This window comes from Suillus subalutaceus (assembly GCF_016647625.1).
Source record: "Suillus subalutaceus strain FC151 chromosome Unknown DFJ58scaffold_164, whole genome shotgun sequence".
Taxonomy (NCBI): Eukaryota; Fungi; Basidiomycota; class Agaricomycetes; order Boletales; family Suillaceae; genus Suillus; species Suillus subalutaceus.
In genome coordinates this window covers 75,958-92,543 of record NW_024540413.1, presented here as the reverse complement: position 1 = coordinate 92,543, position 16,586 = coordinate 75,958, and the positions used below count along the sequence as shown (strand labels likewise).

General features: G+C 48.4%; 4 protein-coding genes across 4 annotated transcripts; 2 read left to right on the top strand and 2 right to left on the bottom strand.

The window, feature by feature from the left end:
* Nucleotides 1-38: 38 nt before the first annotated feature.
* DFJ58DRAFT_134782 (uncharacterized protein) lies at nt 39-958 on the top strand. Its single transcript, XM_041378817.1, has 4 exons — nt 39-65; nt 118-588; nt 647-763; nt 814-958. Exons 2-4 carry the CDS (start codon nt 366-368, stop codon nt 921-923), a joined length of 450 nt encoding a protein of 149 aa, XP_041237926.1. The 5' UTR covers nt 39-65; nt 118-365; the 3' UTR covers nt 924-958.
* Nucleotides 959-1,086: 128 nt separating this feature from the next.
* Nucleotides 1,087-2,179, bottom strand: DFJ58DRAFT_814803 (uncharacterized protein; the record flags this gene model as incomplete). The annotated part of the gene is made up of 5 exons (XM_041391673.1): nt 1,910-2,179; nt 1,833-1,859; nt 1,700-1,780; nt 1,453-1,647; nt 1,087-1,396 (listed from the first exon to the last, which is right to left on the bottom strand). Coding segments are annotated over exons 2-5 (546 nt in total), but the record flags the coding sequence as incomplete, so codon positions are not given.
* A 4,007-nt stretch (nt 2,180-6,186) lies between these two features.
* DFJ58DRAFT_814796 (uncharacterized protein) lies at nt 6,187-7,364 on the bottom strand. Its single transcript, XM_041391672.1, has 4 exons — nt 7,240-7,364; nt 6,895-6,930; nt 6,649-6,843; nt 6,187-6,592 (listed from the first exon to the last, which is right to left on the bottom strand). The coding sequence occupies exons 1-4, from the start codon at nt 7,336-7,338 to the stop codon at nt 6,326-6,328; spliced, it is 597 nt and encodes a 198-aa protein (XP_041237924.1). The 5' UTR covers nt 7,339-7,364; the 3' UTR covers nt 6,187-6,325.
* A 979-nt stretch (nt 7,365-8,343) lies between these two features.
* DFJ58DRAFT_134703 (uncharacterized protein) lies at nt 8,344-8,997 on the top strand. Its single transcript, XM_041378816.1, has 2 exons — nt 8,344-8,518; nt 8,571-8,997. The coding sequence occupies exon 2, from the start codon at nt 8,600-8,602 to the stop codon at nt 8,909-8,911; it is 312 nt and encodes a 103-aa protein (XP_041237923.1). The 5' UTR covers nt 8,344-8,518; nt 8,571-8,599; the 3' UTR covers nt 8,912-8,997.
* The last annotated feature ends 7,589 nt before the right edge of the window (nt 8,998-16,586 follow it).

Genomic DNA, 16,586 nt, shown 5'->3' with positions numbered 1-16,586 from the left:
CGCTTAGAGGTGTGTGGTTGGGAGTAGAGGAAGTTGGGCACCCGTTCATTCAAGCGTCTTTTAAGGTGCGTCACATGCGTCATCCTCGTGTTCGCTTCACAGCTTATTGCTGTGTAGATCAAGCGCTCACATCTGCATCCGGTGCTATGTCCATCTTCCTATAAGTAAGGACTACGTTGATGGTTATGGCTAATATTTGACGGGTTGCTGCACTCCCTACCCACTCTGCACGTTCCATTCAGTCTACCCTTGAACTCGATGTTATCAACTCATCCAGCATGTTCGCAGGTTATAGAGCAGCGCCTATTTCTAGGATGGACTTTTGTTTTCCAGGAGGTACCCGTTGACATCAAACAGCCGACAGGATGCATATGATGGGTGTTACCACCATCCTCCCCTCTCAAATCCACGTCTACATCAGATGTCTACATCCCCGGACTTCGTGTCGCACAACCTTGAGTATCGACACGGTCTTTGAGGCACGCAACTGCGATCCATCGAATCTACCATCATATCAACTAGAACTTGTCTTACGGAAATGGTATCCTATGGACAGGAGCCGCGAGTTCAGGTGTTTCGTTCGCGAAGGTACGTACCGATTCTCTGATCCTTACTCAAATCAGACGATGATGCTTATGCCATGCAGGAATCAACGCGAATTTCAACAACCTCGTGAACAGCCCAAAACACAACAAGTTCGTAGAGACGCTTCAGCATTTTTGGAAGAAAAAGATCAAGCCCAAACGGCGTGGACAACAAGACTGTATGTATCACACTGTCTGTGTAATTCATACGCTCATCTTACATATAAAGACATTTTTGATGTGTTGATGACGCGTGATCTGTCTCGGGGACACGTCCTCGACTTCCACCCATATGCACCCCCTCCTATTCACCTATGGAAAGCTTACGTGGGGATTTAGCTCAAGGAGTTTATCATTGATATCGATGAGGTTGAGAGGTATGTCTCACAATATCGACGCAACCAATATATTTATTAAGGATTTGTAGCACCTGTTCCTGCTTGGCTTAGACTGGTGTTTCTAGATGGAGACGTGTGTATACTTTGTCATGGAGTACGTTTGAGAGCAGTAGGTGTTGTGGGTGTCAAAGGGGCGGCAAGCTGAGTCTGCGGTGATGCATGGACCTGGGCTTGACATTGTGATTGGCCTTGCTGCTGTGTTGATTGGGCATTGGCATTGGCGTGTTGAGGAGATGCGCAGCAGAGAAAAAGCACAAGATGAGCCAACAAACGGACGGGTAGTGAATGCGTGTGTTTTGCAGGTGGTGTAGTAGGACTGGTACCTGGAGCAGGCTGTATCGTGGACGAACCTTGGGCGTGTGACTGGGTTTGCTGCTGTGCTTTTTGTGGCGGCGGCGGAGCAGTAAATATGACCTGGACAGAAATCATTAAACCAAAGTAACTTGAAATGCATACGAAGAAATGTATACCTCTCTGTCCTTTACTAGAGGAACTTCGACAATAGGAGGACCACGAAAGAAGATGGATCGCCTTGGACGTTGCCGGAGTTCAGTTGCATCATTGGTGTTGCGGTGAGAGTAGTGGAAGAGGGACGAAAAGTGTTCAAGAAGGGATGTGCGAGGGTTGTTTGCGAGAGAACGATGAGTACCGCGTGCTGTGGAGGACTGAGAGTACATAAATCAGAACAAGAACTGGTCAAAAAAGCAGACGACTGACCTGGGCGCCACTTTGCACGCCATCAAAAAAGGCTGGCTGTATTCGACGGGCCTGAATGGGTGGACGTCGTGCAGCATTGCTCTAGAGTGATGGTCTCAAAATGGTTGAAAAGATGAAGGAATACGTCACATACGTTCATCAACGATTTCTGCGCTGGGACCTGCGAGTGGGAGATTAGCGTAGTTTATACCCAAGAATCATGTAATTTACATTAGATAAAGGTTGGAGGAGGTCTTCAAGGCCAGCTTCTTTGAGGATGGCGTGAATGTCCCATGTGTATGCATTGCCTTTTTGGCAACCAGTGACTAGCAGCTTTCCATCAGCGGAAAGGGCTACACATTCTACATCATCTTCATGATAGAGGGGTGGTCCAATTGGGAGGTTGGTGTCGAGATTCCATAAACGCGCTGTTTTATCGAGCGATCCACTTGCAAGCAGGCGTTCATTCCGAGATAAGGAGATGGAGGTGACAAGGTTATCCTGAAGAACGGCGATCTCCTCCCAAGTGCCTGTGTCGAATATCCTATTTGGGCCTGAACCGGAGATAAGTTTCTTTCCGTCTGACGTCCATGCCAAGCCCCAAACTTCATCATCATGTTTGAGCGTGTTCAACAGTTTGCCTGTCTTGGCATTCCAGATTTTGACTGCATTCTCGTCCAGTCCGCCGGTTGCAATTTTTGTTGCATCGGGCGAGTATATCACCGCCTTCACCCAAGTGTGCCCGGTTTCGATTGTCAAGACAGTTTTGCCGCTCTTGACATCCTGAACTCTTGCCGTCCCATCCGAGGATCCGCTCAGCACTTGATTACCATCTGGGCTCCAGCACAATGCATTCACAACTCTGGTGTGTCCTGTCCATTCGGCAATGACCTTCCTCGTCTTGACATTCCATAACCTCACTTTGCTGTTATTGTGTCCACTTGCAACTGTCTTGCCATTCGGAGATAATGCCATAGACCGCACTCCTGCCTTGTCCTCCTCATATTTCCAGTCCTCTCCCGTTTGTTTGCCGCTCTCTAGGTCCCATAGTCGGAGTGAACAGTCCATCGAACATGTGATGATGTGTCGTCCGTCATGCAGATGCACAACATCATTTACCCAGCCGGTATGACCTTGCATGGTCTGGCGTGGCATTACCGCTGGCGTCCTACTGGTGGAGGAAGACATGATCGGCCCTCGGAGTCACAACCACGACAGAACGGGGACTATGTTTGCGAGAGAAGTCCGCCGGGATCTCGGAGTCGGACCGTGTTATCTGGCAATGGTAACAATTTCTGGTGAGTCCAGGGGCCTGTCTTCTGTCTCTTTATCGCTTGTGAGAAGCATGCCAACCATTGCTCACGAGACGGCTCACTTGCAGGAATCCAGTTCTCACCTACAAGACAACTTTGGGACTGTATATGCAGCAGTCGCTCCGTTGTTGTTCCAGAATGTACGAGAGATTCTTGCGGGTCAGGTGGTCAGCTTTAACCCACAGAAAAGCCTAGAGTATCACTCACGGGAAGCACCGTCTAGATGAACTCAGTGCTCAATCGCGAGCGATCAGAGGGCGTCTGGTTGGGAGTTGAGGAAGCCGGCCACACGTTCATTCAGGCTGTCTTTTAAGGTTCGTCATATGCGTCATCCTCGTGATCGCTTCACAGCTTATTGCTGTGTAGATCAAGCGCTCAGCATCTGCAACCGGGCTATGTGCATTTTCCTATACGTAAGGACTACATTCAGGTTGATGGTGCCGCACTCCCTCTCCACTCCGCATTCTTCTGTCCTATGTTTGAACTCGATGCCGTCAATATTTCAAGATATATGCAGGCAGTGCAGCACACCAATGGTCTTGACCCTAGGACGGAGTTGTTGTTTACCAAGAAAGTACTTCATGGTGAGTGTCACTACTTCGCAAATACCACCTCAGAACGAAGTCACTTCGCTCCATTGCGAAAGTCGACAGCTTGTTGTATTACAGCTGCTTCATCTTCACCTCCCGGTCAGTAAATTCTGACGCTCCGTTCTATCCCGAAAGACATCTTCTCGATACGTTAATTCAGCTGCGAATGCATATAGACCCGTTGCGACTTCAGTATGACACTGACATCTGGAATGAATCGGTGTGTGGTATGTCCATTGTCTCTTGGTTACACGTAGAAGAGCTTAATAATGACATTGCTACAGTGATGGACGTCAGTTGAACGAAAGTCAATCGTCGGAAGTGGGCCATCTTAAGTTCAAGCATCATTCCAGCGGCGGACTCCCTCGACTTGCACCCGGCTGGCGATCACGATGGTTGCTGAATCAGCCTCATGAATGAACATGGAATGCGTACCTGTGCCTCGTGTGCAGTGCGCTCACAATCACTATCTAGTAGTGCCGGATGTTCGGATCTCAATAATGACATTCTACCAGTACCTAGTCCGCAGGATCCCTTTTGACCGGGTACACTGATAGATGAGCGATCTCGCCAAAAATACACATTAGTGAGATCTGATGCGAGATGGAGGGTCGATGGAGATGTGCGAGCTTGATCAAGGGTGGTCCCCCGAACGCCTTACTATCTGTATCCATAGATGCCAACTCTCTACCCTGGATAGGTGCTTATGGACATCCGCTATCGAATCCGGGGGCCTTTTCTGGGGCACGCTGCACAATCGAAGTTCAAAATGGTCCGGGATGGTAGCAACATATAGTTCAATCTTTGTTCGCCAGAATGAATTCAACTGTCTTTTCAATCAGCATGTACGGGTGAGCAACCGGTCGACCGGTCAGCTGCCAGATTTTCCCAAACACGTGTTCAAGCCCTTATCAATTTGTCATGACCTTAAAAGCAGGACCAGGACACCCCATTGACATCAGTGATTTCCTCGCCATGCTCCTTCGCCCGTTCATCTCAGAGCATCCCATCGACCTATTCCACAGCCTACATACACATGACCCCGATAATGCGACTCGTGATTTTTACAATGATCTCCCGCGTTGTTTCAGAGGATGATTCTTCGTTCACTCAGTTATAGCCATCGAACCCAAGATGCTCGTATCACATTTTGGTCAGTGGAATAATCGCTCTTCGGATTGCGCAGTTCTAACTCATAATGGATCCCATGCCTTTCCACAAGATCCTGTTCTCGCAGAACACTCCAGATAGAAAATATCAGTGATGCAATGCTCTTTCTCCTACTTTTCACCATCTTCAGGAACGCTCGAGATGTCCATGGTCATCCTGTGGCTGCCAAATTGGCGCGCTGTATCTAATGTATATGCGAGGAGAACTTGCACTGTAATTGCAAACCAGTAACACTGGTATTCAACCATTGTTACTGGTTCGCTGATACAGTGCAGAGACACTGATGAAATTCTGATGATACCTTTCCCAGCAGGTGAAGAATCTACGATGTATGCTTTCGTCGCACTGTGATCTCGGTAGGACAGTCAGACAAGAGTCACGATTATGTGGCTTTGTGATGGGTCATGATTCGCTTCTACCTCTCCAGTGAAACGGTCAAGGACTAGTCATGAATCCGAACAAGGTTACTATTCTCTGGGATCATATGGGAAGTAACGAACCCATTCACTGATATTGTTTTTTTTCCTTTGACATTGACAGTGTCTGTCTTTGCAGCTTTCAAGGTCCGTTGCGATATTATCATTAGAAACATTGAAACTCGCTCATTTTTACGATGTTACAAGTTAGATTGCAATGCCAGCTCGTGACTAGACGCACTCATGCAGGAGGGTAGTCTCTAGTAGGTAAGCATTGAAAACATGAAGACAGTAGTTCCTTCTTTCTAACTCTGGGTGAACAATGCATATCTATTCCTCCCGAAATGATCTTTGACTGTTTCAGGCGTCTCGCACGACTGCCGCCCATATATTTCACCGAGTGCAGGTTGAAGAACATTTTTACCTTCTCTGCCGAACTTCAGGTAAAAATTTGTCACATCACCGGATGACCACCTCGACCGTGGCCATCTACGTGCTTCCCCTGTCTTGCGAAGTTTAAGGACCACTACAATGACGGGCTCCTGCCACCAAGAGATTGATCCTCACCAAGTTCTGGACTCAATCATATTATTCAGCAAGCAGTCCACACACGCTCAACCGCTCATTCCCCAGTACTGAAATCATAAATTTTTTCTAGATATTAGGGAGGTTCATTGAGTCAGTGTTGAGCGCCCTGAGCACGCATAACTTTGTATCGACGCTATCGCTTGCTTCTCAGGCTCTCTGTCCGACTCTCTCAGTAGATCAAAATAGTACAGGTGATAGCATGCTGTATCTGATGGGATTATCTTAGCAGATCTCCATTGCATTGATTATTCTCCTAGGAGGTGACGAGATTGAGTTATGGAATGAAGATCTGGTCGGAGCATAGGTCATGTAGGAAAACAATCCATCATCCCCGTGATGTGAAGAAAGAGATAAGAGTACAGAAGAACTAGAAGCAAAGGTGAAATAATCGTGTACCTATATTAATGACCATCGGCGTATGGGGGATATGCACAACAACAACAACAACAACAGCACGAAGTGAGCTGGCAGTGGAAGAGATCATGAATGCAGGGTCGCTGCACCTGATGCGGCAGTACCAGGAACAGGAGCAGGAAGTGTCGTGGATGTCGAAGTGGCGGCAAGTGGAGTCTACGATGATGCCTCGACCTGGGCTTGACATTGTGATTGGCCTTGCTGCTGTGTTGATTGTGCATTGGCATCGGCATGTTGAGGAGATGCGCAGCAGAGAAGAAGCACGAGATGAGCCAACAAACGGACGGGCAGTGAATGCGCGTGTTTTGCAGGTGGTGTGGTAGGATTAGTACCTGGAGCAGGCAGTGCCATGGACGAACCTTGGGCGTGTGACTGGGTTTGCTGCTGTGTTTTTTGTGGCGGCGGCGGAGCAGTAAATATGACCTGGACAGAAATCATTAAAACAAAGCAATGTGAAATGCATACGAAGAAATGTATACCTCTCTGTCCTTTACTAGAGGAACTTCGACAATAGGAGGATCACGAAAGAAGATGTATCGCCTTGGACGTTGCTGGAGTTCAGTTGGATCATCGGTGTTGCGGTGAGAGTGTTGGAAGAGGGACGAAAATCGTTCGAGAAGGGATGTGCGAGGGTTGTTTGCGAGAGAACGATGAGTACCGCGTGCTGTGGATGACTGAGTACATAGGTCAGAACAAGAACTGACCAAAAAAAGCAGACGGCTGACCTGGGCGCCACTTTGTACGCCATCGAAAAAGGCTGGCTATATTCGACGGGCCTGAATGGGTGGACGTCGTGCAGCATTGCTCTAGAGTGATGGTCTCAAAGGTTGAAAAGATGAAAGAATACATCACGTACTTTCATCAACAACTTCTGCGCTGAAACCTGCAAGTGGGAGATTAGCGTGGTTTTTACCGAAGAACCATGTAATTTACATTAGATAAAGGTTGGAGGAGATCTTCAAGGCCTGCTTCTTTGAGGATGGCGTGAATGTCCCATGTGTATGAGTTGCCGTTTCGACAACCAGTGACTAGCAGCTTTCCATCAGCGGAAAGGGCTACACAGCACACACCATCTTCATGATAGAGGGGTGGTCCAATTGGGAGGTTGGTGTCGAGATTCCATAGACGCGCTGTGTCATCGAGCGATCCACTTGCAAGTAGGCGTTCATTCCGAGATAAGGAGATGGTGGTGACACATCGATCCTCAAGGACGCCGATCTCCTCCCAAGCGGTTGTGTTGAATATCCTAATCGGGCCATATGAACCGCAGATAAGTTTCTTTCCGTCCGACGTTGATGCCAAGCTGTAAATTTCGCCATCATCATCACATTCGAGTGTTTTGAACAGTTTTCCCGTCTTGGCATCCCAGATTTTGACTGGGGCATCTAATTTGCCCCAGCCACCAGTTGCAATTTTTGTTGCATTGGACGAGTATGTCACCGCCTGAACCGACCAGTCCCCGGTTTCGATTGTCAGGATAGTTCCGCCGCTCTTGACATCCCAGACTCTTACTGTTCCATCCGAGGATCCGCTCAGCACTTGATTACCATCTGGGCTCCAGCACAATGCATTCACAACTCTGGTGTGTCCTGTCCATTCGGCAATGACCTTCCTCGTCTTGACATTCCATAACCTCACTTTGCTGTCATTGTGTCCACTTCCAACTGTCTTGCCATTCGGAGATAATGCCATAGACCACACTCCCTCATCCTCCTCATCTCGCCAGTTCCCACCTATCTGTTTGCCGCTCTCTATGTCCCATAGTCGGAGTGAGCCGTCCGTCGAACATGTGATGATGTGTCGTCCGCCATGCAGATGCGCAACATCATTTACCCAGTCGGTATGACCTTGCATGGTCCGGCGTGGCATTACCGCTGGTGTTGTACTGGTAGAGGAAGACATGATCAGCCCTCGGAATCTTCACCACGGCAGAACGAGAATCATGTTTGGGAGAGAAGTCTGCTGGGATCTTGGAGTCAGACCGTGTTATCTGGCAATGGTAAAAATTATTAGTGAGTACAGAGGTCTATCTTCTGTCTCTTTATTGCTTGTTAGAAGCACGCTAACCATTGCTCGTGAGACGGTTCACTTAGGAATCCAGTCCTCACCTAGAAGACAACTTTGGGACGGTATATGCAGCAGTTGCTACGTTGTTGTTCCAGAATGTATGAGAGATTCTTGCGGGTCACTGGCAAGCGAGTGGTCAGCTTTAACCAACAGAAGAGCCTATAGTATCACTCACAAGAAGCTCCGTCTAGATGAACTCAGTGCTCAATCGCGAGCGATCAGAGGGCGTCTGGTTGGGAATTGAGGAAGCTGGGCACACGTTCATTCAGGCTGTCTTTTAAGGTTCGTCATATGCGTCATCCTCGTGATCGCTTCACAGCTTATTGCTGTGTAGATCAAGCGCTCGGCATCTGCAACTGGGCTATGTGCATTTTCCTATACGTAAGGACTACGTTCAGGTTGATGGTGCTGCACTCTCTCTCCACTCTGCACATTTCTTTCGTCCTATGTCTGAACTCGATGCCGTCAACAATTCAGGATATATGCATGCAGTACAGCACACCAATGGTCTTGCCCCTAGGACGGAGTTGTTGTTTACCAGGGAGGTACTTCATGGTGAATGTCACTACCTCGCAAATACCACCTCAGAATGAAGTCACTTCGCTTCATTGCGAAAGTCGACAACTTGTTGTATTACAGCTGCTTCATTTTCACCTCCTAGTCTGTAAATTTTGACTATCGCTCTATTCAAAAGGATATCCTATCGTTGCGTTAATTCAGCTGTGATTGCATATAGACCTTGTTATGACTTCAGTATGACGCTGACATCTGGAATGAATCAATAAAGTCTACGAGATGCCTTGATTTCGTTTGTGGTATGTCCATTGTCTCCTGGTTATACATAGAAGAACTTGACCATGACGTTGCTACAGTGACATACAGCAGTCGAATGAAAGTCGGCCGTCGGAAGTGGGTCATCTTGGGTCTAAGCATCATTAATCTAGATGCGGACTCCTTCTACTTGCACCTGGCTGCCGATCACGATGGCTGCCGAACCAACTTCATTAGAAAACATGGATTGCGTACCTATCTCGTGTGGCAGTGCGCTCACAATCACATTCAGTAGCATGTGCCGGACGTTCGGATCTCAGCGACAACATTCTACCAGTACCAAAGCAGCAAGATTCTTTGACTGGGTACGAGAGGATATGACCAGCTGACAGATGAGTGATCACGCCAATAGTACACATTAGTGAGATCTGATGTGAAATGGAGGGTTGATGGAGGTGCGCGAGCTTGATTAAGAGTGGTCCCCGAATGCCTTATCTATATCCATAGATGCTCAATTTCTGCGCTTGATGGGTGCCTATCGACATCCGATATCAGGTCAGAGGGCCTTCTGGGGCACGCTGCACAATCGAAGTTCAAAATGGTCTAGGATGGTAGAAAAATATAGTTAAATCTCTGTTCGCCACAATGAATTCAACTATCCTTCCAATCAATATGTACGGGTAAGCAACCGGCTGACTGGTCAGCTGCCAGATTCGCCCAACACGTGTTCAAGCCCTTATCAATTTGTCATGACTTCAAAAGCAGGACCGAGCACACGCTATTGGCATTGGTGATTTCCTCGCTATGCTCCCTCATCCGTTCATGTCAGAGCGTCCCACTCTTTTGTTCCACAGCCTACATGACACATGGCCCCGATATCGCGACTTACGAGTGTCAATGCAATATACAATTCTCTCCCGCGTTGTCCGGACCGTGCGGTTCCAACTCATGATGCACCCCATACTTTCCTACGAGATCCTGTTCTCATAGAACACTCCAGATGGAAAAGATCAGTGACGCAATGCTATTTCATCTATGTTCATATTCGGGAGCGCTCGAGGCGTCAATGGCCATCCTGTGGGTCTTAAATTCATTGGCATGCTGTGTATCATTTATACGAGGAGAACTCGCACTGTAATTGCGTACCAATAACAGTTGAATTTGACGATTGTTCCTGGTTCGTGGTTACAGTGCAGAGACTCAGATGTTCTCCTGATAATACTTTTCCAAGTAGGTGAAGAATCGTGTGGCGACACGATGCGTGCTTTTGTTGCGCTATGATCCCAGTAGGACGATCAGAGCAGAGTGGTGATCTCTCTCTTCTACTCTTCCATTTGGCTTTTACTACGCGTCTACTTCCATCTATAAGTTCATCACTTGTGCGACAGTGGCACAGTGCCCCACCAATGCTTGTCCTTATCGGTCAGGTACTACTTTACGATTGCATGTCCACTATGTATGTGTCGTTATTTCGTATCTATGCAATGATTGATTGTCAATCACAGTGGCTCCCCCCTTAACTCGCAGTATGAGCCACATTAGCGGCGCGTGAAACTCCTGCACCCACCAAGACGTCCAAGGGAGGGTACGGTATGCTGAATCGCAACCAAGGCACTCAAGAGAAAGAGTAAAGCTTGAGACAAAGTCGAAGGCTTGAATTCTGGACATCATTGCTACCTGTGGTCTGACTGTCTTATATTAGCCTGTATCATGATTGCCTTCCTTCGTTCACGAAGGAGACTCGTGTTTACGATGAAATCACACGATTCCCTGTTGTACATACTGGCCCTTTATATTTCAGAGACGCGCAAAGCAGATAGACTTCCGCTACGATAATGTACTGTCCGCATAATAAAACAATGAAATTTTATGGTGATCCAGTTCGAGTTCCAAGACCCCATCGTCTAACAGGACACGCATTGTCGCAACGAATATAGAAAATGTGAAGGCCCTCAAGCACGAAGAACTGGGCAGAGGCGACAGCAAAAGCATGTCGCAAAGATTCAGAGTTCAACAGACATTCCCTCCAGTACTGCGTGGTCCACAATCCACAAATCTTCAGTAAAGTTTGCATAGAGAAGTAAAATGGCCGGTCGCAGCACAGATAGCAGATCAATGCACTGCACAAAACTCGCATGGCATCACTATGGCACACGTCATGCCCCCTGTGCATTCCAGGTAGACGGCGGCGGGAAAATCAGAACGGACCATCGAGCATGTCATTGCAGTCCCACCGGCCGGGGGCAGCATGCAAGGAATGCAGTTGTGGTTGGGAGGGGGTGTACACGTACAGTTAGGCGCAAGGAACGATCAGGTCCAAGCCAAGGTGCACAAACTTGCTACCAGGGGTACCCAAGGAATAGATGCTGATGGGGCGACTGGTAGACAAGACGTCCCTCGTGCAGCACCAGTATTTGCAGCCATGACACATTTCTAGCAACCGCTTGCCAGAAGGACAATCGAGATTGATGAGGTCGTAAAAAGTGAATATCTATAACTGGATAGCGTTAACGAATTAGCAAATGACCTCGGCAAAGAGAAAGCAATGTACAAAAGAGGTAGATACATTTATAAGATAGTTATACACATGCTGCGTTAACGACCATCGCCATGTGGGGGAGATGCACAACAAAGAAAAAGTACGAAGCGAATCCGCAATGGAAGGGGTCGTGACTGCATTTTTGGAGCATTTGGTGGGGTGGGGCTAATCGCAGGACCAGGAGGTGTCGTGGACATCGAGGCGGCAGCAGACTGAGTCTGCGATGGTGACACCTGGGGCTGGGCTGGGCCTTGTGGTTGGCATTTCTGTTGCTGTTGCTGTGTTGGTTTGGTATTCCCATCGGTGTGCTGAGGAGATGCACAGCAAAAAAAAAGCACGACATGAGCCCACCATGGGATAGGTCGTGACTGTGCAGGTGTTGCAGTGCTATTAGGCTGAGTGCGTGGATGAGGTCGTGGCCGCGGAGCAACATACAATGCCTACATGGTGATCATTAGGCGCTAGAAATGGACACACTGGAGAAGTCCATACCTGCCTGTCCCGCATGGCAGCTACTTCGACAACACGAGGACGCCTTGGACATTGCGAGAGTTCGATATCTTCATTGGTGTGAGGTCGAGAGCGGATGAGCGAGGACAGGAGATCGATGAGCGCATCCGGACGTGAACCCGAAGACGTTGTGGGGTGAGGTTCGATTTCTCCATCGGTGTTGAGTGGAGAGTGTGGCCAAAGTGAGGACAAGCTAGCGAGAAGCGCATGTAAACCTAACCGTGAAGGCGTAGAGGGTTGCTGAAGTTCGTTTGATGCGTTATTTTCAGGTGGAGAGCGGTGAATGAGTGAGGACAAGCGAGCGAAAATCACATGGGAATGTAACCCCGAAGGCGTTGAGGGTTGCGGAAGTTCTGTCGCTTCAGCATTGTTGGGTCGAAAGCGGTGGAGGAGTAAGGACAGGCGAGCGAAGAGTGTACTTGCAGAGGAATGTGAGTGAGCACCACCCATTGTCGAGGACTGGAAGCAGATTAGGACAGGAACTATTCAATAGATGATTACACACATCATCGGCTTCCATGCCGTCAAAGAACCTTGGTGATAGTTCATTGACACCACCGAACTCGTCGCGACATCGCGTAGCATCAGCCTGGAATATTGATGTTATAATAACTGAGCAGGATCAGAAATACTTCACGCACTTCCAAAAACGACTTGTCACTGAGCGAAGAACAGGAGGTGCGCTCTATTCCTGAATCACCTTGAGATGCTTCCTGTTCGAGTAGACAATGTCAGTGAGAGAGAGTGGGTGATGTGTTGATACTCACAATATTAGAACCAATGGGCATTTGGTCTTCAAGGCCAGTTTCTTTGAAAATCGCGTGAATGTCCCATTTGTACACGTTGCTGTTTGCGCAACCAGTGACTAGCACTTTTCCATCAGGGGAAAGAGCTGCGGAGTACAAATCATCTTTGTGCTGGAGGGGTGGTCCAATTGGGAGGTTGGTATCAAGATTCCATAGATGCGCTGTCGTATCATGCGATGCACTTGCAAGGAGACGTTCATTCCGAGACAAGGATATAGCATGGACCCAGTATTTGTGACCCTCCAGAATGGCGATCTGCTGCCAAGTGGCTGTGTCGAATATCCTAATTGGGCCATATGAACTCGAGATAAGTTTCTTTCCGTCCGACGTCCAGGCCAAGCTCCGAACTGTCCAATCGTGTTTGATTGTCTTGAGCAGTTTGCCTGTCTTCGCATCCCAGATTTTAACTGCACTTTTGTCGCGCCCGCCGGTTGCGATTTTTGTTGCATTGGGCGAGTATATCACGACATGCACCACTTTGTGCCCCGTTTCGATTGTCAGGACAGTTTCGCCGCTCTTGACATCCCAGACTCTTGTTGTGCCATCCCAGGATCCGCTCGCTACTCGACTACCATCTGCATTCCAGCACAATGCACCCACAATATTAATGTGTCCTGCCCATCTGGCAATAACCTTCCTCGTCTCGATGTCCCATGACTTCACTTTCTCGTCGCCGTACCCACTTGCAACTGTCTGGCCATCTGGAGATAATGCCATGGACCACACTCCTGTCTCATCCTTCTCATGTCGCCAGTCCTCTCCTACTTGTGCGCTGCTCTCTAGGTCCCATAATCGGAGTGAGCGGTCCACCGAACATGTGAGGATATGTCGTCCGTCAGGCAAGTGCATGACACCGTTTACCCAGTCAGTATGGCCTCGCAATGTCTGAAGTGGCATTATCAATGACATCCTACTGGTGGAGGAAGACGTGTCCTGCGCTTGGAGCTTCAACTGCGGCAGATTGGGGACTATGTATGCAAGAGAGACGGGATCCGGCAACAGCAATAATTGCTGGTCAGTCCAGGAACCTGTCTTTTTCACCTTATTTCTTGTCAGAGTACACAAGCCATTGCTAACAAGACAGCCTTACAGGATCCAACCCTTACCCAGAAGCTAACTTTGGGACTGTCTATGGAGGACGTTATTTGAGAAGTTAGAATGTGCAAGAGATCTTTGTGGGTATCCAAAGTTGCTGGTAAGCATTTCGTCAATTGTATCGTGCAGAAAAGCCTAGAATATCACTTACGAGCAACACCGCTTAGACGAACGCTAAATCACCAGCGATCAGACTCGGAGGATGTCTGGTTGGGAGTTGAAGAAACTGGATACTCATTCGTTCAAGCTGTCTTTTAAGGTTCGCCCTATGTGTCATCCTTGTGTTCGCTTCATATCTCATTGTTCTGTAGATCAAGCACTCACGTCCAACCCCACCAACTGTCACTCTGGGCCGTAGAGAGATAGTGCGAAAACCATTTGTAATACATGACAACCAGGCGGATACGAGCTTGAATAGAGACTTAATACATAAATAAATAAATAATGCCGTAAAGCTCATAGATCAGGTGCTTGGTTTTTTTTCCCACCTGGTCCCATGTTAGCACCTTTGTTCTGGCTTTATCCGGCCGGCTCATTTGTTTTTGATACAATGATAGCCAACGCTCTGGCTGCAGCTCTGCAGAACTTTTTAATGTGAACATTGTGTGCAAGTTCTAGAATAGAACCAGGTATGAGTCAGTGTGAGTAGCTAGTTCTATGCTAACATACCTCACCGATTCAGTAGAACAACGCTGAGGCAAACAAGATGAGCTCCATAGTATCGTAGCGCCAGTTCCCAACTCCGCCGGCTTTTGCCAGAATTGACAGCCTGAATATCAGACTCAACCTCCATTGACGTTGAACGATGTGTCTTCTTGTAACACAATAGTGGGATTCAAAGCTGGTCTTGAAACTTCCCTGAAAGCGTTAACAAACATGCAAACTTTTCGGAACCCCGGCGGCAGGCATCGGAGTCTGAAATCAAAACTTCATGCTACACATGAACGATGCCCCCAATATGCCCATCCGCTGTAAGACGTTCAGCACGCCTCCAACAGCTTTCTCAAATATCTGCTGGTCTGAATATGAGCCAGTTCCAACCACCACTGCAACCACCACAACCACTGCAACCACCGCAACCTTCGTGTGGCAGGGGGAGGGCTAGGGCTAGGGCGAGGGCGAGGGGTACCACTATTGTGACTCGTGGGAGGGGAGGAGGAGGAGGAGGAGGAGGAGGAGGAGGAGGTACCGACCATCCAGACCCCCCCCCAATATCAACATGCAGCAGATCTGAATGATGGAGATGCCACTCCGACTCCTGGGGATGATACCAACTTTGCCCCTTCCAAGATCAGATGGGAAACTGTCAACCATGATCGCACTACCCCTCTTGTATCCTGGCTTGCTGTACATTCACCCGACTGTCACATACTCTTCTCCAACAACAAAAAGCAACGCGACATGACGATCAGCACTGATCGTCCTTCTGGCAGGAGTAAAGCCGAAATCCACCTTGTAATCGCCAAACATATCTTCGCCAATGACCCAGTATGCTGTAGAAGAGAATAGGCCAAAGTTTGGACAAGCTGTTGCCAATCGCCTCGCATAGTATGTACTTTGTTCCCATCTCGTCTGTACATACTAATGACAAAATCTCAGTCTCAGGGGGAAGTATAAGGCTGCAATTGCTCGGTTTGGGATGACTGGTGCTGGCGTCAACCCTCTTGACCCTCAGGCTAAAGTAAATCTCCGAGGTAAGTTTTGTTTTAAATTATTTAAATTATCTTATCAAACTAGAAAAATCACAGTGCAAGTAGCATCTGAATTTCCGTGGTTCAAAGACCTTGATGCATTGTGGAAGGACAACCCTGCCTTTTCTCCAAAGACCTTCTCCTCTGTTCCTGGCAAAGATTGTGCTGGTGGCCTCCACACGCTCACCCAACCTAAAACCAAACTGATTGCCTCTAGCTCTGTGGTACGCTCACAACCAAAGGGGAAAGAGAGGGCTTTAGATTTTGATCCTGATGACATCGTGGATGATGACGCTCCTCGTGCTACCACCTCTAACATACGCAACCCTCCTGCTGACAGCGCCCCACCTGCCACCTTTACTGAGGCCTATGACCCTACATATAACGACTACGACCCTGTGCCTGAAGAGTTGGACTACACAATGGGTGAGGGAAATTGGGATGGTGGCGCTGAGGACTTGGAGATGGAGGAAGATAACTATGGGGATCAGAGCGATACTCGGCGGCGTCTAAGCAGCAAACGCCCATACCAAACGTCCCCCTCACCCCCCCTACCTTCAAGCCATTAAATCATGCCTCTGAGTATGATCGCCGTGAAGCGGCTTTCACTGGCAAGTCTCATGTCAGTCGTGCCATGAATCGTGGCCCCCCTCGTGCAAAAAAGCCAGCATCTATGGCATCCTCATCATCCAATACCCCCAGCTCATCTGCACGGACGTTCTCTTCATTGTCCCGTGTAGACTCACAGCCCTCACGCCGACAAACTCAGCACAAGCGCAACCTTTCAGGGCGCGTTCAATCGGGAACGTCAGATGTGCTTGACCAGGTGGGGTCTCTCACTGACGATATGAGTTACATCTACTCTGCAAAGGCAGCTTCCTCTGAGTATAAAATTGCCAAAGTCAATGCTCTCCGCCAAGAGCGCGAGCTCCAATTCC

Bases quoted from the DNA above. Each gene is read 5' to 3' on its own strand.
- DFJ58DRAFT_134782 (XM_041378817.1), top strand. From the start codon at position 366: ATGCATATGATGGGTGTTACCACCATCCTCCCCTCTCAAATCCACGTC. The intron at 589-646 runs GTACGTACCGAT...TATGCCATGCAG, and splicing joins CAGGTGTTTCGTTCGCGAAG to GAATCAACGCGAATTTCAAC. The intron at 764-813 runs GTATGTATCACA...TTACATATAAAG, and splicing joins ACGGCGTGGACAACAAGACT to ACATTTTTGATGTGTTGATG.
- DFJ58DRAFT_134703 (XM_041378816.1), top strand. From the start codon at position 8,600: ATGTGCATTTTCCTATACGTAAGGACTACGTTCAGGTTGATGGTGCTG.
- DFJ58DRAFT_814796 (XM_041391672.1), bottom strand. From the start codon at position 7,338: ATGAACGCCTACTTGCAAGTGGATCGCTCGATGACACAGCGCGTCTAT. The intron at 6,844-6,894 runs GTCAGCCGTCTG...CTATGTACTCAG, and splicing joins GCGTACAAAGTGGCGCCCAG to TCATCCACAGCACGCGGTAC. The intron at 6,593-6,648 runs GTATACATTTCT...ATTTCTGTCCAG, and splicing joins CTCTAGTAAAGGACAGAGAG to GTCATATTTACTGCTCCGCC.